A 24,900-nucleotide genomic window follows, 5' to 3' on the forward strand; every position below is an offset into this window, starting at 1 on the left:
CTTTACCATTTTCTAAGTCCAAGGAGAAGAGAGCTAAGCCTTTAGAATGTACCAATTCAGTTTCTGACCTCTCCCCTTCCTACTCCAAGACTGACCCCATGGATCTGACCAACATACACGGGGAAAAAAAGATGGAAAATAAATTACTTTTTGAAAGTGTAAGTCACTGATTTACAATCTTTAACAAGTGGCACGTGAGAACTCAGGCTCCAGTTTATTTTTTATCTTTTTGGCCGTGCCATGTGGGTTGTAGGATCTTAGTTCCCTGACCAGGAATCCAACCTGGGCCCGGCGGTGAAAGCGCCGAGCCCTAACCACTGGGCCACCAGAGAATTCCCTCAGGCTCCAGTTTAAGTTGACGAAATAAAAGTAAAAGGTTGTAATAAAGAAATAATAGAAGGGTAGCAGCCTTTTGATTAGAGAGAATGATATGGGGATTTTAATGACTTTCTCAGGACAATCAGTTGCCTTCATTAAATTTTATGCCTTTGTGAACCTAGTACCTTCTTATACAAAACTCACTTTGCAGGTATAGAACGGGAAAAAAATTAAAATCCTTTGTCTATGGTGATAGGCAAGCAATTGACCCTCTTCAAGGCCAAGCTGCCTTATCCAGAAAATGGGGATAAACCTGAGAGATACTGGGGGAATCAAATGAAAATTTAGGTAAGAATATATTAAGAAACAGAAATGTAAAACCAAGTGTAAGGTATCACTTGGCAGATGTAATTTGGAATTTGAATGAAATTATTTAAAAATTAATAGGTACAGCATGTTAGAGTTGGAAAAGGCCTGGAATCCCCTAATAGCCGCATCACACAGAGATGTAAGGTAAGTCCGTGAGAGCTTAGAGAGATGATAATATTAATAACAATGAACATTTAATGGACGGGTAGTACATGCCAGGCATATATTATCACCTCATGCATTCCACCAAACTCCCTCACAGGATATGAACCTGGGTTACAGGTAGCTGGAATGGGAACCTTGCCCAGCTTTTCCTACTCTGGAGTCTGAGCCATAACCTCAGGGCCTCACAAAGCCACCCCACATCGCGCCTTCCACGGGCTAACTGGAAGAGCCATATTCAGATTCTGGCTCCAGTCACTCCATTCTGGCCTTTAGGTAGATAATAAAAACTAGAAAGTGCAAAAAAAAAAAAAAAAAAGGGCAGTGGGACAGCATGATGTAGCACCAAAGTATAGTACACAGGAACTGAGAATTGTGGTCATGTACTTCTCCCATATTTTTACCCCTTTCCTGAGCCTCCTTTGCCTACAAGTCCTGTCTCTGTATGTCTGTGTGAGAGGACAAGGATCAGGGGAAAATAGAGAGGCAATTATCCTTGAGCTATTATTCTCATATTTTAAAAAAACATATTATACCATATCCTAAAATAAGAATCCACAGAAAGTGATGTGGTCTTAAAGTTCAAGTTATGGACTCAAAACTAATCGTCAGTGATCATATCATATTATTATGGAGATGTGTCATATATGCCTGGCCCACCACTTAGAGCCTCAAATACATTATCTAGTTTAATTCTCACAGCATCTCTACATAGCTGTGTAATCTTCATTTTCTATCTGAGGAAATTTAGGCTTGGAGAAGTTAAGTCAGTCACCTAAGATCACACTTAGACTAACTCCACACTCTTAAGAACAAAGTTATACGTTTTTTGTTGTTGTTGTTGTTGTTTTTTGTTTTTTGCGGTACGCGGGCCTCTCACTGTTGTGGCCTCTCCCATTGTGGAGCACAGGCTCCGGACGCTCAAGCTCAGTGGCCATGGCTCACGTGCCCAGCCGCTCCGCGGCATGTGGGATCTTCCCGGACCGGGGCATGAACCCGTGTCCCCTGCATCAGCAGGCGGACTCTCAACCGCTGCGCCACCAGGGAAGCCCAAGTTATACGCTTCTGAATTTCTTCATAGAGCGCAGAGGCACTTCCCTTAAATTTGTAGGAGTTGGTGGAATGTCTAGCCATGACCTTGTCCTCGCTTTCTTGTACTTCTAACTACTCAATTCCACCTAATAAATCCATCAAGATTTAATGACTGACACTTTGACAAACTCAACAATTTCAGGTGTGCTGACACTCCCAATAAGGAATTAATCCCTAAGTCAATGCTAACACCATCTACTAAGTTGCTACAGGTTATTAGATATTAACCAATTATCAAGTTGAAACAACAATTTATTCGACCAATGTCTATCTATCACAAACTCCTCCGTACTGAGCCCTTTGCTGGTTATACAGAGGGCGATACAGAGAGCTGGTCTATGGAGCCAGCAGTAGGTGAGCGAGTCTTCGTAATCAAGATTGATTTCTCAGCTTCTGTTTTCCTTACCTCCTGCTGTCCAGGATACCATAAAAACTCTGCAAATGTTATCAGATAACATGCCTAAAAAGAGGCCAGTATGTTTAAGTAAGTTTAAAAAAAAAGTACATCTGTGTAGATGAAACAGTTAAAATGTCACAGCTTCAGAGATGACTGTCTCTAGAGTGAAGTTGTATGAGGTCAGAAGACGTCCATGAACTCAGGGCTTTCACTGTCCTCCCACAAAGCAGCCACGTTTCAAGGTCCCTGACAACATTCAAAGGGAAGCTTCCCCGATATTTCTGCCTCAAATGTCCAACATATGGAACAACATAGTAAAGTGTAAGAGCACCACTTTTTTCTCTAATTTTTAAAAAATCAGACACATTACTCTTTGGTGTAATTTTATTTCATCCAGGGTCTAATTTTTGTTTTCTTTTTGCCAGTTGAAAGCAACTCATGCTTTATACTGGCAGAAAATGAGCAACTAGATTCCATTTAGAATAAGAAACATGGAGAAAAGTCTCATCCATTAAGCGGCTGATAACTATGCTGAAATGTGTAGAAGCACCAACGTCTGTTGACACAGTAAACCCATGTTTCTACTCTCAGGTTTGAAAGTTGACTAATGATATTAAAGACCAATGGCTCTCCAAATATGTCCATGTTCCTATCTACAAAATAAGGAGAACATCCTTTAGAAATGTTCCAACTCCCTGAGCTAACTGTTATACAGAGCTCAAAATCTTGTAGAAAAACTTCTTGACAAACAAGACAAAATCAGGCTTTTTCTCACCATACTACAAAGATAGTCTTAGTTGTATCACTAGCCTCTTCTTGATCATTTCAAAGCTGGAGAGACAAATGTGCCCAGCCTAATTCTCCCTTCTGCAGCCAAAAGGGGGTGACACACTTTTGTGGGTAATCCCACCATAATGCTCTGGAGTAGAGTGTTTGAACACAGAAGTCTTCCCCCTCGCTTAGTGACCAAGAGGGACTGCAATTCTGGACCTCCTGAATGCCCCTGAACACGACGCCTCCCGGCATCCTCCAACAATAAGGAAGAGTCAGGGAAAATTTTCTTGCCAAGAGAGGCAACACTTGTCTGGTGGCAACCAGTTCTAACCGTCTGCTAAAGTGCTCTGGAGATCCCAGAACAGCTAGATGTAGGCAGCTTGGGCTTCTGCAGCTCTGTTTCCCAGAAATTTCCCACTGGTAGATGGCATATGCAGTCCACTGCTCACCACCTGAAGCAAACGGGGTCGCAAGCCATCCACTCCCAAATGAGCGAAGATAGTTTTCCCTCCCCACCCCCATTCTTGCCTCCATGGATTTATCATCCAGCCTCCGACCCAGCGGCCACTTTAAAGAAGGAAAAAGAGTTTGCTTTTGAGGAAGGGAAGTACATTGTATGCTTTGCATCAGACTAAGTGTTAATATGATTCATAACAGGATTCTGCTGGGATCCTCATTTATACATTTTTGAGGGTGTAACCAAATGGGCTGGCATTGAATTAAATACTCAAGGGATATTTAGGAAGCATTGTTTGATTAATACAATCAAGGATAACTACAAGAATAGCTAAGTTAACAGAACATTCTGTACAAGTATAGCTGAAGTCCACAAGACTTCAGACTGTAGAGGAAATTGCTTTTTACACTACTGAAAATTGATCCTGAGCCCATGCTGACCTACCTTTTAAATACAAGATGCAAGAAGACTCCCCAGGATATTAAACCCTATCTGAGAGTACTTCAATGAAAGAAGCAGTCGAGGACAGCGCTTTCTAGAGTGTGTTCTGGGGAAGATTGGTCCCCAGAGATAATGCAAAAAAAGGTTTCAATGGTTAAGTGAGTCTAGGAAGCCTGTGTTTCTACTCCTTGCAGACTTAAAATGCACATTAGCAAATTAGAGGATCTGAACATTCCTATACTAGAGAAAATCCTGCTTCACTCCAGCTTTCAAATTTAACCACAAAGTCCTTTTATTTTTTTAAAGTGATGTCTATTCAAATATCCATGGAACCATCGTTTTCCAAATATTGAAGAAGATATATTTACTCATTCCTGTAGAGTCATTTCTAGTTGTTAATAATTATAACAACACTATAAAAATTTACCAAAATGTGTCCTCATAAACGTTTCTAGAATGAAGTTACATACTCGGGACCTTTGTGAATCACAATAATTTAAGTGCTTAAATTACTTTAGAGAGAATGTCAAAGGTTTTTTTTTCTTTTTAAGCTATTTGAAATTTGTTTTTTCATTCAAAAGAATATCCACTCTTTCAAATAGACAGTATTTCAGGCAAGCATATGGGTCTGCTATTTTGAAGACATAGTGAAGAATTTGTCATTGGCATTCAGAAGGAAGGCGATTATGTCACTAACCCCATTCAAAAATCTTCAATAGGTCCCCATTACCTACCAAATCAAGCACAAACTCCCCAGCCTGCTATTCAATGTCCTTCACAATATGGACCCAATCCTCCTTTCAAAAAAAATAATAATTATTATTGAAGGCCTCCTATGTTATCATAGCACAAGGCGGGGGCAAATAGGGAAGATGCTTAAGACATGGAAAGTGTCCCCAAGAATCTTACAGTCAAACAGGATAATAAATAAGTCATGTAACCAATTACTATAGCACAGGGGGAACCTGATTGTCAGAGGAGAGAATCAGAAAAATGTGCAATAGGATTTCAGAGGGAAGGAATTACTTTCCACTTGATGAGCCTGGGGCTAGCGGCAGGGCTTAGGGCTGGGCTCAGGGCAGGTAGATGCTCCACCAGCTGTAGAGCCTGTAACTTCGCTTTCCCAGGGATGAATGCAGGATTGCATTTTTAGGTTCCTCATCATGATGTCAGTTGTACAGGGTCAGCTGTCAACTCTTTTAAAAGCAACTTTTAAATAAAAAATATTTATAATGTTTTATTTACTATGAACCAAGCATAAAATTACTGTCATTTTAGATACATCACATCATTCAATCCTTACTTCCCCAAATCTGTTAGATTAGATATTTATTACTCCTGTTTAACAGATATAAAGTAGAGGATTGCCCATGACGAGTGACAGATCTGAGGATTTAAAGGCAAGCAGGGCGATGCCAAAGGCTACCTCCTTAACCACTGTGCTGCACTGCCCCTAAGTTATCGTACCTCATGACCAGGAAAAAAATCATTATTCATCCAACATGCATCATTCATTTCTACTTGAACAAACTTGCGTGTGTAAGTGGAATATTATTCCTTATCTTCTCCACTGACTGATAGATGTCCGTACTTCAAAACTCATGGCAGGGAAAAAGAAAGCTATCTAGACTATGGTACCTATACCAAGGGAGAGGCCGGCATATTACTCTGGACTCTGTCCCCTTCCCTTCTTCCTACATGTAATCTATCAGTCCTCTCGCCTCCATCTCTACTGCCACTGTCTTAATTCAGCCCTCACCTGCCCTCTGAACTATTAACCCTTATTCTATACTTAGTCTTGTTTTCCTCAAATGTACTCTCCACACTCTCAAAGAGATTTTTAAAAAAATATAAATCTCATCATAAACTCCTTTTGCTTAAATTTCTTTAACAGTAAACCCATATCCCTGGGGCATGGATTAAAAATTCAGATGCCCAGGACCTCCCATGGAGATCTTGATTCTGTGTGGCTGTGGTCTGCCTGGGAATCTGTATGCACAAGCCCCTTAGGAGCTCCTTATCTCCAGAAAAGTTTGGTAAACAGTGCTCTACAGGATTAAGTATAAGCTTCTTAGCCTGGTAAACAAGGATCTTCACATATAGCCCCTACTTGCCTCTCCAGCCACCCTCTTCCCCATGCAGCCTCTCTCACAAACAGCAGCATCAATCTGGTTGTTGCCCTGAACATGCCATGTTGCTTCACACTTCGGGGCCTCTGCACCAGCTCCTCCATCTGTTTCCCGTCCACTCCCTACCTTGTTGGCCTGGAAACACCCACTGAAGGCCATCAAAGTCTTATAAAGCCTCCCCAGTTTTGTGGAGCCTTCCACAGAGATTTCAGACAGAATTAATCACTCCCTCGTCTGAAATACCTTACAACCAGTAAGTTATATGCGATTTAGAAGCCTGTGCATTTATCCGTTTACATTTCTGAGTTACTTACTAAAGAGTATAAAGAGGGGAGGCACCACATCTTATGAGCCATGTATCTCTAGCATCTAGGATAGTGATTCCCCTCAATTACATGGTCAATAAATGTTAAAAGAAGAGAATACTGGGGGGGGGGGTCCACATTAATCACCAAGCTAGACTTTTTAAAAACTAGTGTTTATTTAATCCTAGCAGTTATCCTATGAGATAGTTATTGTTTCCATTTCACAGGTGAAGAAACTAACATTCAGAAAGATTGTTGCTTATAAGTGGCAGGGCAAGGCTGAGTGTTCAGAGCCGTGTGCCTCCAAAGCTCCTCCCTCCGTATACCCCACGCCCTCTGTGTCAACAGCCCTTCCTCCATCCATGCCCCAGAACTGAATATCTGCCTTGCATAAGAGTTACTTGCATACTTGTCCCCCATCTCACGGGAGATGGTAAGTTACTGAAAGCAGGGACCCTTGTAATTTTCATAGTTTTATTCCCAGAGTGCCTTGTTCAATGAATATCTTTGTGTATTGATTTTAAGCAACATATACTTAGAAGAGGTCTTGAGAGATTGAGAGCTTCCTGCCTCCAGACAGGTATATGTACATATCAGCCCTGGTGTGTGACAATGTGTCATAAAAGGACACCCACAAGGTAGATCCCACAAGCTTTCAATAATCCATGATTTATCAACTTTTCTACATCATTCACATTTAGTACATAGAGATTTTGGAGGTTTTATTTCAGCGGGTGGCATTTGTTACAAATGTTAGCTGGAAGAAGAAATCTGAAATTTTACACTCCTAGCCTACTTTTGTAAACCTCCAAACTTAAAAAAAAAACGAATGCTTGGTTTTGAGGCCACAGTGACATCTCTAGCTGGCGGTGAGGGTTAAGGAATGAGTGTTTTGATTAAGCAAAACTTCTACTGACAAAAGGGTAACAGCTTCACCTGGTATGAATTATTGGTCTAAAAATAGAGCACAGTAAAATATTCTTAACTGTATAATTCTCCTGAAAATTATTTAGACTTTTGGAATTCATTTCAGGATAGGGTCTCAGCCTCTGTAATGATTATCCTTTATTATTCTACTTGTGACATATAGAAATTCCAACAGAGAGAGATTCTAATTGATTAGATAATGGATAATGGAGAAGTTGCTCTGTATTTACAAAATACACCTCACACTTCTGATATTAATGCCCCACCTTCAGGGTCCTACATCTGAATTGTGACAGTCTGCCATCCTCAGAAAATCAACTCTAAGGCTTAGTTATTCTCTTACCAAACCAGGAAGAATAGTCTTTCCTTGTAAACAAAAGCAAGAAATGAAAAACATTATCTCACTACATATTATAACTATCCTGTAAAATGAAGGAAATAAAAATGCTCATGCTACACCTCTGATTTAAAACAAAAAAGCAAAAACCAAAATACTTGCAGCCTTCCTCTATGTTAAAAGATAAACTGCACAAAGAAAAAATAAGACCCATGACTGTAAACATTAGATTCCTGGCGCTTGAATGTAAAAGATCATCTAATTCAGTCCTATTTTATAAGTGAGCAAAAGTCTGAAGAGATTAAGAGACTCATCCAAGGCCACAGAGCTAATTAGAGTCAGTATAGGACAGGAGGACAGGGGAATAAAGGAACTAAGTTACTGGTTCCAGGCAATGTTATGTGTTTAACACATGAGGTCTCACGTAATATAATCTAATCTCCAGGACAACCTTGAGGGTAAGTAGTTTTTCCCCACTTTGCAGATGGAGAAACTGAATCTAGCAGACATTGAGTAAAACTGGAATTTGAACCCATGTCTCTCTGCCTCTTAAGTCTGTGCCCTTTTCAGTACAACCCTGACCCTAAGGCACACAGGCCTCTTGACTCACAGTCCGAGATTCTAGACAGAACCTCAAGCGGATGAAAAAGGGCTCAATACAGGGCTTGCTTACATCACCCAAAGTAAATTAAACCTGCTCAAAAGCAAACTATGCAAAAATCGGAAGGCATATGTAGGAAATCAACAAAAGCATGTGCAGCCTAAAAATCCAAGAATTACTTCCAGACTCTTTACCTGTATGTGAAGACCCATAGCTTCCCCCAAGGTCAATCTCATCCTAAAGAAGAAGTACAAGCAAAGTGGACCCTGAGTTCATCATGGGAAACTATTTGCCGCATTAAGCAATTTCCCTTGTTACATTACATTACATTACATTACAAGACATATCCATACACTTACTTCTGTATAGATAACATTATGAAAAGAAATCCCATGTCCAAATTCTGACCATATGTATATAATTTAAGACAACATTAAAGAACAAATAAGACAAATCCCATTTTAACTATTGTTTTAAAAATACTATTTAAAATAAGAATCTAAAATTTAAGACCCTACCTGTAACCAAAATAATTCTGAGTTTAAGCTGATAGTCCATTGCCTTATTTAAGGCAGCGTTGCACACAATAACATTTTAGTAAAAGAAAATAATTTTTATTATCTCTTAAGGATGTAATAGGATTTTTTCAAATGTATCAATATGTTAAAAAATAGAGCTGATGAGCACAAAGTTTTTTTTTTTTTTTTTTGCGGTACGCGGGCCTCTCACTGTTGTGGCCTCTCCCGCTGCGGAGCACAGGCTCCGGATGCGCAGGCTCAGTGGCCATGGCTCACGGGCCCAGCCGCTCCGCGGCACGTGGGATCCTCCCGGACCGGGGCACGAACCCGTGTCCCCTGAATCGGCAGGCAGACTCTCAACCACTGTGCCACCAGGGAAGCCCGAGCACAAAGTTTTGATCAAATTGTTTCCACCTTAAAAAAACTGAAATCTGTGGATTTTGCTTATTGATTCAGAAGTGGACCTACTACTGCTAGACAGCTGAGTAAGTAATCATTTCTGCCTTGAAAAAGCAGGGTGACAGACCAGGAACCAAATAATTACAACACAAAATGTGAAAGATGCTAAAATAGAGGTAGAAGGTGCCACTGGGGTGCAGAGAAGAGAACACTGGCTTATGCCCCGGGCAAATCAGGAAGGCTTCCTGGAGGAGATGACACTAGAATTAGATTTTCCTCAGTAAGAATTCCCTAGACAGAAGGAGAGGGACACACTTCCTTTAGATCTCGCTCCATTATTTCCCTTTTCAAGACCTGGATTTCCAGCAAGCCAAGGGACCTTATTGCTGTACAGAAGGGATATTAAAATGGTTTACTTTCATTTTAACGAGAAATTAGATTTCAGTGAAATCCCATAGTTGTTTTCTTGCTGATCGTTAGAAAGGGAGTGAATAGCTCACGACTACTGAGGGATAAATTTGGTAGATAAAAATGGTTTATATTATTGTCTGCTGTGACATCAAAATATTTTTAAAGGCCAAATTAAAAGCAAATGTCAAATAGGAAGATGAAGAAAAAGTTATTCTCCCACTACCCCACCACCCCCGTTCCCAAATTTAAAACAATAAGAATTTCAAGGAACTTTCTGAGGGTAGAAATAAGAAAGACAGAGAAAAGGGAGAAAAATAACATGGCGTCATTATAGACTATTCTTCCGAAGTAAAGACAAGACAATGAAGGGAAAAAATAGAACACGTGTATTACAATGTATAGCACCATAAGGCTGTGTTTGATGCTCTGGAGGGCTTCAACAAGTACTGTTCAGCCAAAAATCAATTGAAAAATCAGCATGATAACAGAGCATGAGTTGCCCTATAATAGCCTTAAGACCCCCAAGGCTATGCAAGTCCCTTTCATCTGCCACACTGCACTGACTCCAGGGGATCCTCACTTCCCCTCCCTGAGTACTGTGCCTGGCTGTATTTCTAACCCACTGCCTTACCCTCCCTTAGAAAGGGGAGCTGACAGGTCTGAGGATGTTTTAAAGTGGTTCTAAAGAATTTTTTTTCTTTCTGCTTTATTCTTTATCTTTCCTGGACATGTGCACTCAAATTCATCCTATAATATCCACAATTTCCACAATATTAAATGGTCAGACATAATCTCTGATTAACCTAGTAATGGTCTCATGTTCTGAATGCCTTAACTAACCTACATGAAACTGCCCCTTAATAAAATCAGAGTTCAGGTTTATGCAAACGTGACATGTAAGCAATTCACTGCATTGTTATAAAAATACATATAGAGTTCATTCCAAGATTTCATCTCAATATTTCTTCAGTCACTTCCTCACAATGCCTGGTTTGTTCAATTTATATTTCTACTTGGCATTTGGTGCAAACCCCCAAAGATAAGATACATCTGTCCGCTAGTCACAGATCTTGGCATTTTTACCTTAACTCAATCGTGAAATGATTGGTTGAAAATTACCTTGCTTATCAGCAGGATTTCCTCATAATAAAACATTTTATTTCCAAACTTTTGAATGTGACATGAGATGTACCAACTCAGGAGTGACATGTTAAAGCTTGAGGAGGACATATAAACACCCTGATCCGTGTAAGGGAAGGAAAAGCTAATTGGAAGTCAGCTTCCCTGTGATTATCAGCTTGTTTATGGGGAGGGAGGATGCCTCTGAATGGCACTGTAAATTCATTCCCTGATTATGGCGTTAAAACCAGAGCTCATTTCCACAAGCTCCCCGAAAGCCCCCCACCCAATCCATTTTGTTTAGTTACAAAGGGTTGTGCACTGTTTTCAGAGAATGACAGTTTCTCATGCTCTGATTTTCTCCAGTTTCAAGAAAAATTAATCAGTTGCACAAGCCAGTTGTCAGATTTCACTTCCCTCATGGCAGAAAGCACACATATTCATTGTCTGTTATAAGAATAAATTTTAGTAATTTTTCCCCATGTCAATATGAATATTAGACTGACCCAATTAATATGAAATACTTCTATGCTGCTGGAACAGACAGTGCTACAGAAAGAGCCATTTGCACAACCTGTTCATGATTATGGGCCATAAGGACACAAAGATGGCACACACATTTGTGGACCATCTGAATTCTTACACGGAAAGGGGAGGGGGAAGGGGAAACGGCATGACGTTAGCTTGACTGTCGTGGGTCATGTTTTTTAATCCGGAGTATTGGACATGTAACACAGCAACAAGAGCTGATCATTTTGTTTAATCACCTTTTGGATCTTTGCCAGATGGTCTCTATTGAGAGTGCTGCAAACAGAAAGAGATGAACTGCATCTAACACGCCACCAGAGCTTTCCCGTAAATGTCTGAGAACAGATTCCAACAAGAATTTAGTCTCAGAGCAGAAAGGGATACATTTAAAAACTATGTGCATTAACTATACTTTTCCCCATAGAATCCTCACTTGGCATGAATAATTTACCCACTCTTATGCTAATGGGATCATGAAAGTATCCCTCTGTCTTTAGTGCAGCTATTCCCAGCTTTCAGTAATTACCCCACCCAGTGAAAATAACATGGCTTCTGCATTGAACGGCCGACTAGTACCTGACAATTAGAAAGATCATGGCTGACAGTGGACTGGTCCAGAACTGGAGAGAGAACCCTTGTAGCCCAAGGAAGAGTACAGACACAAAGTAACACTGGTCATGGCGGGGGAATGAATAGGGATGAAAAGTGGAGGAAAAGGGGGAAAAATTTTTCCATTGTCAAGCTTTCCTTTCTCTGACTTGCTATCAAGATTTTACTTAAGCAAAAATATGTTCTTCTTTACATTATTAAGTGTAAAAGATATTCATGACAAGATTCATTTTAAAGGAAAAAAAGGAAAGGAACTAGAGTTATCTTTAAAGCACATCTGCATTAAGTATTTACCAGAATTTTAAAAAATCTAAATAGTGGAAAATCCTCTGCATTTTGACTTTTGGAGGGGAAAAAAAAGATTACCAAACCAAAAAAAAACAAAAAAGAAAACTCTTTCTCAACCTCTGTCCACAACTCCATGTTAGGTAGTTCACTGTGTAAAAATTATCAGGCTAAAACATCTGGGAAAGAAAGCTATGAAACAGCAGGGAACGTGGCTGGTTTATTGTTTATCTTTTGTTTATGAGGCAGTATTCAAGTTTAATTACTACTCTAAATTAAACTCTAACTGGCATCAGGAGACATCCCTTTACATGACTAAGTTAAAAAAAAAATCTAGAAATCCCAACTCTGAGTTTTTCAAGTAAGTTGATACATATAGGAAGAAATTACTCAAAATTAACAGCAATTATAGAAAGCTTTAAGCATTTATGGGCACCATTTCATGCTCCTAGAGCATTTATTTATTAGAAGAGTTTAATTTTATTTCTAACGGTTGTTATTCTAAAAAGTCCTAAGAAAATCAACAGAAATTACTTGCATGTTTGCTGATGATTAAAGGATAGTATTATTTTTTACTTTATTTGGGGAGCCAAAGGAGAATGAAAATGCAACATAAATATTCTATAATACAACAGCTTCTTCTGTGGCAATGTTCGATTCTCAGTTACATTCTCAGTGAATCTTCTGATACAATTAGGAGGACAGGAAGGAAAAGAAATGTCACCGTATTTATCATAGCAGTAAGTGACCAGTTTTGGATGAACTTAGTTCTAGGAAAAATAAAAGTTAAAAGCAACTAGCAAAAGATTATGCCAGATGGCATCTGTCATATTGTATTTAGGGTTATTTTAAAGAGATTGCCGCCACTATGAAAACATTCCATTGACAGAGTTTTCCTAGACTGAATAAGAAATCCCAGTAGAACATATTCAAGACCCATATAAGTGGGTTTGAGGTTTTTCCCCCCCTCCTCCTTTAAATATAGAACTGGAATATTTTGGTGGAGAAGATACTATGTCACGCATTATATAATAACTCAACAGTGTAATCCTATCTTAGACTCTTGCTTACCTATAAACACACTAAATCTACAGTGGGTATTTTTAGGTTTCAACACTATGATTTCTGAAGAGCTGCGTAATAAATATCTATCTAGCTATGGAATTCTAGTCTCATTGCCTGGGTGATAGAAAGAGACAGCAACAGAGAAGTTTGGTAGGTGGCAGAGTTGAAGGGAACTATGCTGGCTTGTACAGCCCTGTGTCCTGAAAGATGAGAGACTTATAGATGCTCGAATGCTAATGGATTTAGGTTAAACTGGGTCTGGCAACAGTATGGTTAACGTGCGTGTGGTGTGCAGTGTGAGCTCAGCAGTTACTGGGCCAACTGTCTCGGTATTTCTGGGAATCCTGCCTATTCACAGTGCAGGGATTGTTCAATTGCTGCAAAATGTACAAAATGAATTTTACAAAAATGAATTGTAAGGAAGGCCCCATTACAACAATTTTACAGCAAAGATGTCAACATCAATTTTTCTTTCATGCCTAGCTAATGATTAAAACAGCATATTCCATTTGCCTAAGACAATTTATTTCATACTGGCACATCAAAATATTGAAATACAAAGTTATCTTTACTCTACCCTTTTTATTCACTGCTGCTGAACCCACACCATTGTTCAAACCCGGAAAAAATAAAACAAACTTGGCACGAAATACTTAAAACAAAGGCTCATCAATATCCTCCAATTTGTCAACATCTCAATTACAGCACTGGAAAAAATGTAAATTTCATGTGCTCTAAACACTGAGAGGTCTATTCTCTCGCCAATTCACATGCGTAACTCCCATCAGCGTTAATGGGAGTTACACAAACCCATCAATAATAATAATACTTTGTACATATATTGTGCCTTTCATCTAAGGCTCTCAAAGTGCTCTGTGAACAAGGGGGCTGCTTCCTAGTCTTTACTCTGGCAAAACCCACAATGAAATACAAAGCAGCTTTTGACTCATCAGGTACAGAATTAGGGACCCCAAGCCTTATTATCAAGCCCAATTTTACTGATGGGAAGCCAGACACAAAGAGGGCCAGTTACTTCCCCAGAGTCCCAGTCTGCACCCTAATTTTATTCCTGAAAAACCAGATTTTTTTCTTCATTTTCATGTGACTAACAAGATAAACTCCCTTCCTTTAGTTGCTTTTAGCCAAAGAAATCAGAGTGAATTAGTCTGGTTCCTATTTATGTAGTTTACTGCTAGGCATGTGCTGTGTGGAAAAGATAGTAAGGTCAGGTTTCACATTTTATCAAGTTTGTTTCTTAGAATATTTTTTAAATTTGATTTTTCCCCCTCCTTTTGGTTTGCTGCACAAACACGGAGGAGGAAAAGATGACCTTTCACCTGTGTAACTGTAGCTCTTTCCCTATCAAGTCATAAAATAATGAGATATTTTTAAGTTCCAAAGTAAAGATGTGTATGACTCATTTTAGTAGAAATATTCCCCAAATTATAAAGCAACATAAATGCATATATTGTTTTACAGCATATGGCTATTAAAGTTTAATTTAAAATGTGTATGAAAACATTGTCTTTAGTACAATTCATCCCTATTTTTTCTGTTTATCATAATTTGTTTTGAAACTGAATCATTTTACGGTTTTCCATATGCCTGTTGCACTAATAAATTCTGAATAAGCAAGAAAACTCTTTTCTAAACTAAAATGCTTGGTTTCCAATGAAACACTTTAATATGTTTAATATGAAGAACATAAATTTCCTTCGTAGGTTTTCCATTATACATTGACCCTAAGATTTAACCTAGGATAAGCATATGTGATTTCAGTCAATATCTCTGTTGACTTTGCCCTGAAGCAGATAATTAATCTTTCCCATAGAAAGCTACTCTGGACAATTTGGTGGGACAAAATACCTTGAAAACATATATAGAATACCCTTCAACATGTGTTTTGGAGTCACTGATGTGGTCAGCCAGGTAGGAAATTCTCCATGCCAAGAGAGTCTCCATTTTCTAGGAATCATAACTTTTTTTGTCCCTCACACTTTAATACAGTAAAATGACTGACTTCCTTGTACTCAAAACACATAAGCTACCATGTCCATTCTTTAATCCCATGGAGATATGATTAAAGGAACAAAATCCTACAGGGATCAAATCCTTCAACATGGCATCAGTGGGTGCAGCTACCCACAACACAGAGGTTTGTGCGTTATGGTTTTTACCCAATGTATTGGTCTCAGAGTTTTTCTCTTTCCTGACCAAAAACAAAAGCAAAAATAATAAGCCAGCAAAACTAACCAAAATGATAAAACTCTATGCCTTGGCCGTGGCCGCAGCTGTCCTGTGCTCCAAACCTCAGGGTCCTCCTTCTCTGCCTTCCCTTCTTTCTGGTCCTCTCCTGCTACCTTGCCGGCCATAACTCAACCAAGCCAACTGAACCAGTCAGTTTTAAATTTCAGTTGGGACCTTGGTGACCTGTTAATGAATCTACAGAGAGGAGAAAAACTCACAGTGTCGAGTTATGCCTGGTGTTGCTAGCTGACTTTGAGTCAGAAATGCTTGAAGCGTTAACGTAATTGCAAGAATGTGAAAAATGAAGCGCCAGGCTCCTGAGCAAAGTGAAAGGTCAAAGCGAGCCTCACACACAACAGTCTTTGGAAGATAGCCTCATTAGACCATTAAGTCTGCTTCTCCTTTCCCCCTCTCTCCTACCATGTTTAGGGTAATTTGCTTTTATTAATAAATACATTCCCTCCTTTGTGGCACAGTAATTTGGGGTGGAGGGGAAGGGCGGAGTCTTAGAAAGCTTTTCAGATTTAACCACACCAAGTCCTTCTCCATGACATGGAAACACAGTGAAGCCACTGCGTTGCAGATCTACTGAATGTATATAGATTTCATCTTCAAAATGCCTTATAGTTTAGTTTTCTTACATACAATCTAAGTGGTCTAATAAAAACAGTATAGAAAGCCTAAACAGATATAGTTCACAAGTCCTTCCACAATTTACCATCTGATAGTATTCATTTCTGTGTTAGTTGCAACTTGCTTAAACCTAGATTCTAAGTTGGACCCATTCATAAGTTAATGGCATCCTAGAAGGGCCACTTTTCTAGACTCTTCTAGAATACTAAGAATCCAAAATCCATGGCCAGGAACTTGGAGGAGTAAAGGCACTCGCCCTACATCAACCACCCTTTTCTAAATGGCATATATGACTACAGCTCAAGCTGTTAAACTGTCCTCCACTTGGAAGACTGTCTAATGCTTGAATACTGTGGCCATAAACACAGTCATAATAGAGATGAAATAGACCTAGGAGATCAGACACCATCTAATGTAAAATATTAAAAAGTAAAATCTATCCACTTTCCTGGCCCACATTCAATAATGCATCTTCTTTTAAATTATTATTTTAGCCACAGAAGAGTCATCCCTACCAATATATAATTGCTCTCTGTGTGATAGGTGAGTCTTAAATGGTAAAATTTATTCTCAATTACTCTAGGCTTCCTTGTCACCTGTAGTTGACATCCCCCTTGCCTTCTGATTATTCTAATTTTTAGGATTTGTGACAAAAGTCACCACATCAGCTGAATGGAAATGGGGACAAATAATCTAAGAATTTCAAAATCCACCTTCCCAAAATACGATTCCATAATAAAATTCACACAGTACTTTGGAGCTAATAAGAACAGATTTTTGCATCATGTGTGCTTTAGAGGCAACATTGCCTGATTACAGAAAACCCTTATAGTTGATGTTACGAATAAAATATCCCATTTATAGTATAATTCAAACTACTGCATCATAGCAGCAAAGTAGATCTGTCATTCTATTTACTTACACACAGGAGTAAAGTGCAGATAACCAAATTTGTAAAAGAATTGGCAGAACTAATCGATTGTTATTGTAATGCCTGCTTAAAGATTAGACATCTCACTTTGGCCTCTTTTTTTGTTTTTTTTTTTTTTGTAAGTAATGTAAGTTAAGGAAAGGAAATACTGTCTCCCTAAATAGCAGCTGATTACACTCCCTAACCCGCCACTCTCCTGTTTACAGGGAGGCAGATGTACCAATATCATAAAATACTGAAGTTATTTTAGTCATGCCCACTTTGCACAAGGAGAATGCTTGACCTTTTACCTTGCTCACTGCTGTTGTCTCCACTCTGGGATGCATGGCCCCCACTGGAGGGCCCTGGGGTGCCTGCTGAGTGGGTGGAAGTTGCATCATCGTGGTCTCGCCAAGATGCAGGATTCTGATGTCAGGAGGCCAAGGAATTTTTCCACAGTTACCATTTCAGCCATAAATGAGGAATCAAGAGGAAAGGTGCAGAGAGAGACAAAAAATACGTACATATTAGTATTTGGGGAATTAGGCACATATAGATGCCATGTTACAGTATGTTGTCTTTTCAGCAATAGGTACCAAAAGAAAGAAAAGATGCTCTAAAATCATGATGAAGTGATGGGTACATCAGTGTACACATTTGCTAAAACCAACTGAAATAGATGCTTATAAAACAGATGCATTTTATTATATACAAATTATACCTCAATAAAGTGAATTTTTAAAGTTAGGGGAAAAAAAGCCTCCTTAAAAATCTAATAGCCTGCTATCTTAATTAGGGCACACTCTTCCAAGAAATAGGTCCCAGTGCTCTTGGATACCAAATACTTCAGAACATTAACATCTACAAAACTCTATGGCTCCCTTATAAAATTCACAGACTGTAGAATGTATGGGACAGACCTTCACATCAAATACACTGCCCTACTAACTCTCAAAATTATCGTCAACTTATTATACAACCAACAGAGACAATAATATTTAATCACTGCATCAATACCTTCTGCTTTAATTTGCACAAACAACAATCAGAAAATGAAACAACTATGAACTGTAACCCATCTAATAAGATGGATAAGACTTCCTTTTGAGCTGCATGGAAGGTTTAAAGTCACAGAGCAGTGCTTTATCCTGGAAGAACTGCTTGTTTTAAAGGACACATAAGGTAAGCCGAGAGTTATAGCTCACGCTACTTTGCTGAGTGTATTCTTCTCCTGTTCCTCCTCCCCTTTCCTGATCATTCCCAATACCCTGCTGTTGCTTAAAGGAAAACAGGAATTCTAATGTACAGGAAGGACTTTATCAGCACCACATGAAGGCAGGCAAGAGATGGAATTTCCTCTGGCAGAAATGGAGAGTAGGAACAGCACATGAAACAGACCAGCCTTAAGGACAGAGCTGTACACTTGTCACCTGTATGCAATGACTTTAACTAAGCACACAGAGCTACTAGCAAGCAAATTTGTTCCGGGGTGTGGGGCAATAGTTTGGGGGCAAAATAATCTAAAAAGCCCCATCAATCTCTCAAAGTACACTATTTCTTCTTACAAGAATTGGTGACTAAGGACTCAGACTCACATGCCTGTAGGCAACATGTTAACATCTTGACCATCTGAAAACAACCTTGCCGTGTTGTCATTATATATAGTTTATCCAGAAAAAAATCAGTCTATCATTTTTCTCAACCTCAACCCTATAATGTACAAATAGAACATAAAACTTCACCAAAATAAAATCAAGAAACCAAGGTGAGACAAAATAGGGAGCGAGTCTCATTTGGAAGAAGAACAACAAAAAACATGTTTGCCTGTACGGATCTGCTACAAACCACCGTAAATTAATATTTAGCATTTTTGATAGATGGTGATATGACCCAAAGCTCTAGAGATTAATGATACCTCTATCAAATAATGCTGCTGACACTGCTATCATGCAAGCCATTGATTCAGAGGGAAAGCCTTAAGCAGAAATTTTGTGACTGTGAATATGGCACAGGTATAGATCTCTAAAGTAAAGATACGTTTTCGAAAGTAGATTAGGGAACAAAGTCGAGCAGAATAAAATGAAAAACAAGGTTCTCTGCTGCCTGTATGAAGACAAAGTAGTGCCTGTGATGTCTCTTTTTATCTAAATTAGAAACCCCTCCAATAGTTTCAAGCTAAAAGCAAACAGAATACAGGGACTCTTCAAGATTTGCAACCTCTTCATGTCAGCTGTTTGCCGACGGTAATCAGATAAAGAGCTAGAAGAAAAGAAAGAAAAAGAAAGAAAGAAAGAAGGAAAGAAAGAAAGAAGGAAAGAAAGAAAGGAAGGAAGGAAGGAGGAAAGAAACAAACAAAGAATAGCATGGTGTGAGTTTAGTCCTGCAACAACACTGGCTAGAGCCTTCTTTTAGAAAATGCAATTACTGCAACACAGTCACCTAAGCTAAACTTTTCAGTGTACACAGCAAGTGATGTAAATTTTATGCACCGCAGGCTTTTTATTAAGCTGGCTGCTATAAAAGCTCCTTACCCCTCATGAAAATTACAATAATTAACCACTAACACCTCAACTATGTTTTAAGGCAAATGTCATCTAATAGCTATTATATAATCGTTCAGATGAAGGTCCAGCGAGTTTTCCTGTTTGGGTGCTAGAATGATTTTAAGGGATCACTCAGAAGGACTTCCTGCAATGAAGAGCACTGGTCTGTCCCCATCAGTCGAACCTGTACTGAGTTTTAAAGTCAGGCCTCACTAGTTTATAATTCAGTTGATTTCCTTCCCTGGTTTTCTGGAGGAGGTGGTCTCTAAACCAAAGGGATGAAAAATAGGCCACGTAAGCAAATATTACTTTTAGAGCAGCCGGTTCCTCCAAACGAGTTGGGTCTTGGGTTTTCAGCCCAGTCCTGAAATTTGCTCAAGTTCACTATCTAACCCACCATGCCCCCGTCTCTTCCGCCTTATCTCCCTCACATCCTCAAAGATGCTGTCCTACAAAAGTGTCACAAGATGTTTATTTCCATAGAGTGTCTCAAGGTTTATGATCTAGATTGAGAGACTGACACAAGCTAGTACCAGGATATTCATCTAACTATAAAGTAGGAAAAACAGCTGAATGCCTCTGAGGTTTCAAGGTTGAAGAATTACCCCAAAGTTTTCTGTATTCAGCTACACCCTGGTGACTTGATCAAAGACACATATTGATAATTTGGCCAATAAAAAACAGCTATCTCCTCCCTAAAAAAACTTCAGAAGCAACATGGATAGATACAATATAGTCCTTTACCCATAACACTGGTTTGTTCTCAGACTGAAATATTTGTTTGTATCACAACTCCTTTCTTCTTCTTCTTTTCCCTCCCTAGATAGTTTCCAAGTTTACATCTTTCAAGAATAACTGCCTGGCTTTCTGCCAAATTATATGCAGAAGTTTAGTGAATCTTGAAACCAAAGTGGCATATGAAAGCATGTAAAACACATGACGTACGTAGAAAAATAAAGAGAAATGCTTTCTGTGGGCACGTGTGTGGGTGAGTAGTCAGGTAGATGCATTCCACAATATATGTCCTGTTCTTCAGCCAAAAGTATCATGCAGACATCCGAGGGCAAGAAGGAAACATGCTTCTATTCCCAGAGGCTTTAATCATTAGGAGTCAAATATGGTACTCTTCTTGCTCTTACGTAATTGCGTTAAAGAGCGGTGTTAGCAGGAGGAAAGCAGTGAATACTGAGTGGAGCACAATAGAAGAAGATGGAAAATAGATACAAGAAGCTAGGTCTCCAGGGGCGGTATTTTCTATTTGCTGGGTTACAGACTCACAGCTGATAATGCAAGTTGTAATTAATATAAAAGCAGGAGACAAGATGGGGAGAGCTTGTAGTAGCGGGGCCACAGGAGATCACTCTGCTGCTCTCCTCTGTTTCTCATTTACACACAGCTTTCCCTAGAAAACACAATTCTGCCAGTGTTTTTTCCCTTGAAAGTTAAAAAACAATTGATTTAGCACCATCATTGAATTTTGCTAAATCTAGGAAAGAGCATAGAGAGGACAGGCGTCTCTGGGCATAGAAAGCAAATCCTCCACGTGCCTCTTTTGTTGAGGTTGCAGATATGGTGGAAATTATAACGTTTTACACCATTATGGCATTTCGCGGGGGGGTGCTGCCTATAGGACAAGACTTAACAAGTCCCATTGAATTGGCGGGATCGTTGAAATGATTCCACACAGCTCATGGTTCTTCCATTACAAAAAGACAATGGAGTAAAATGTGTAAGCATTTCTAAATAAATACAAAACCGAATGGGAAAGTAAAATGTATTAAGCTTCTAGGAGTAAAAAAAGAAGCTATACTACACACAAGTTTACCTAAAATAATCCGAAACTCGTCTTAGACCCCAAATGAAAAGGTGATGCCATGGATGTGGTATAGGAGAAAGAGCCTTAAATTGGAGTTAAGACTCAAGGGTGCCACCTCCAACTGTCATGTGACCTCAGGTGATGAACTTCATTTCCCTGGGACTTGTTTCCTTTCTCTCTTTAAAATTAAGAAGTCAGACAAAATAATCCCTAAGGTCACTTCCACTTCTTATTTCTATTATTAAAAAATACTTAAAGCATTTGATTTTCTAGAACTACACAACTAAAACACGATATATGACACCAAGCCAAAAAAAACCTATGAACTTGGAAAATACTGTAAAGTAATTCAGAATATGTACTTGTAGTTAGAAAGTAAGAATAAACATATATAAACATATTTTAATCAGCAAACGGACCATGCAAAACTAGTTTGACTCGAGATGTTCACACAATAAAGGCAAGATATGCTTGTATCAGTACACATAATTCATGTAACTTACAGATTTCCTATTGCCTTAAGATGTTTTAACTCCTAATTAACATTGTGCAAAAATTATTTTTAAAAAGAAGAGAAAGACTCCTATCATGAGGTAGTCAAGCCTACAAAAGTTAAAAACGTTAATTGTACAGTTTGAAAAAAATGGTGGAATTTCAACTTTGTTATTCTAAAGTTGACATAAGAACTCAGGAGAACTGTGTGTGCTTTCAGAACACGGACTCACTCTTTAAAAATGTAAATAGAGCCAGGGTCTTTCCCTCATCTCCCGGCTTCCACCCTCTATTAGGCTTTGGGAATTAATATGTGGGCAACTCTCACAGAAGTGGCAGGTACTCTTTGCAAATGATTCCTCCTCCATCTAATGGAGCAACTTTTAGAGAAGACAGAAATCTATTGTTGGTGTGTTATCATGTTATAAAATGTCTCCTATAATTTTGAATTGTGTTGGGATACTGTATAGGACGTTTAGCCTGAAAAAAAAAAGGGAAAATGAATTTTTAATATATCAAAGTTTTAAACTGATAGTGAATGTCTGTGGTTGTCAACTGCACCTTTGTTTAATTTCATCTCATCAGTTTCTCTGAAAGCAGACGCCAACTGCACAACCTACATGATTTCAATAACAAAATTATTCTTGATGGGAAATTGACAGAAAAGCCATCAACCACCAGAAACTACACAACAGCAAAAGAAAGCCCATACCCCCAGCCAGGTCTCCTTGAGTTGGTAGACGGAACTCAGAGGTAGAACTTTCCCGGAACAGGTCCCCCGAGACCTTGGATAACACACCGTGAGGTCTGATCTTACACTAGAATGTAAGAAACTATCTGATAAAATAAATCATTCATATTATTAATGTTAGTCAAATCCCAAATATTACCCCTTGATATTCTATAGACCAATCACTTAAACCTATCTCTCTCCTCACTGCCCACTCCCGGCTGATTTTTCAGACACTTGCCTGAATTTTGTCAGAAGCAAGGTTCCAGGGATTCTTCCCTTTGACTTAACCCACTTTTAAAAACTGTACAGACAAATAAATTTGACATATTCAGAGATGCAAAAGAAAACAAGAGAATATTTTCATTTAAAATACAGCTTTCAACGTAGAAATTAAAATAATTTTTCTTTTAGTAGTCAGGTTATCAGAGCCACTCAATTTTCAGGCACCTGCCATTAACTGTTAGTAGATACAATTGTATTTTCTTCCCTATACTTAATTCATCCAAAAATAAATAAATAAAATGTAGTTCCTTATGCACATTAATTAGGAATAACAATATTACTGTATGCACTTCAGGTGAATGGAGCTTAGGTCAGAGAATATATTTGAAAAACAAATATAGTTCATTTATCTAAACATGATCTAAAGATATGTAATATCTTTATATGTATAAAGATATTACAGTGCAGACAAATAAAATACATCATTTGTCTGCACTAGAGCTGAAGACCCGATCTGAAATTACGTAAAGTAGAAAATGTGGATATCACCTATTATTCAGAAATAGTACAGACTAGGAAAAGCATGATCATGCCACAACAGTTTTCAAGTTGAAACTTTTTTTCAAGAATTGGTTACTTGACATGTTTATTTTAAACATAATAAATTTGAACGTCTGGGAAACTTAACATGAACTGCAGCTGGAAAATAGAGTTCTACCTCCTTTCACCACCATATTTTTTCTCCCTAATATCCCAAAGAATACTGTAATAGCTGTTTCCTACCTATAAAAATTACTCTTATTTTATAGTAAGAGTATAAAAGACTTTATAATATTAAAAATGTTAGCAAGCATTCACTATGAATCTACTAAACATGACAAAATAGTAGCCAATGTTGCAAATTTTATTTTCTATTTAATTCCAAACTTCCTTTTATCAGTATGCCCATCATGTAAGTGTCAATAAGAAATGAACAAATTCAGTATCTTCACTGAATTTAATGTATGGAAGGTAAGACATTAGCGCTGTCTTCTTTTAATGCATCTATGTTACATCAGATTATTTATATAAAATTATGGAATGTGAAATCAGCATGACAACAGCCTCATTTACTAAGCAATAGTATGTAAAACTCATTCTTAAAAGTCAGCCAAAAATACTTGCTTTCAAGATATTTATATCAATTACTTTTACATATTTCTATTTTTAAAAATTTTAATTAAAAAATCAAAAGCTCTTTTGGTTCCTAATATTTTGCTCCTGATGCTTCTCTCTCTGCTTTCCACTACGCAGAATCACACACTTGTTCTTTCTTTTCTCTCTTTCACTCTCTCTCTCCCTGCCCGCTCCTTCCTTAAACACACACAGACACACACACACACACACACACACACACACACACAAAGTAGCTTGATACCACTTAATAAGGATAGAGGTGTATGTGTTTTGGGGGTGTCAAACAGCTGTCACAAACTGTCACCTCCAGAAGAGAAACCTTGGCACACAACAAATTAAACTACACTTCTTTTTTAGCTGTCATTATTCATAGCCAATAAATTGAAATGCTCTCAGCATTTCATGTGCAAATAAAACCACGAGGAAGCCAGTAGATCAGAATAGTGGGCCAACAGATAAAACAGAGAAAACAACACGCTGTCTTGGTCCTTCTGAAGTGGCTCATCATCACCCCTGCACTAGCGTGCACCAAATGAGATCCAGCCTGGGGCAATGTATTAAATATGCATATCAAAGCAAATGAAAAAGTAAACCTGGAGATTCAAATTGGATATACATTTACATGCTGAAAATGTCCCGCTCTACTGCTTTTCAGGTAGTGGGTCTGAGGTATTTTCACTTTTTTTGTGGCTGGGGGGTTGAGGAGGAGGGCAAGCTTGCAGAAGAGGCTGAAGCATAAGAGGATTCACTTTGTAGGGGGAGGCATGGGAATGAATACACTCCATATACCTATGGTACAGAAATATCAAAAATGGTAAAAACTCTCCAAGATTTCCTCTCACCTCCTGCATACAACTCAAGTCCATTTCCCACTTCGCCATTTCC

The 24,900-nt window shown here is 38.6% G+C and overlaps 1 protein-coding gene across 8 annotated transcripts in view; it reads right to left on the minus strand.

The window, feature by feature from the left end:
• MEIS2 (Meis homeobox 2) overlaps positions 1 to 24,900 on the minus strand; it is a 204,115-nt gene that overhangs the window by 170,839 nt on the left and 8,376 nt on the right. For all 8 annotated transcript variants that reach the window (XM_060096577.1, XM_060096574.1, XM_060096576.1 and 5 more), the window contains one exon: positions 17,345 to 17,459. In XM_060096577.1, the coding sequence (XP_059952560.1) occupies positions 17,345 to 17,459 (115 nt within the window). The remainder of the gene's footprint in view (positions 1 to 17,344; positions 17,460 to 24,900) is intronic.

The sequence above is a fragment of the Mesoplodon densirostris genome, chromosome 4 (genome assembly GCF_025265405.1).
Source record: "Mesoplodon densirostris isolate mMesDen1 chromosome 4, mMesDen1 primary haplotype, whole genome shotgun sequence".
NCBI classification, from domain to species: Eukaryota; Metazoa; Chordata; class Mammalia; order Artiodactyla; family Ziphiidae; genus Mesoplodon; species Mesoplodon densirostris.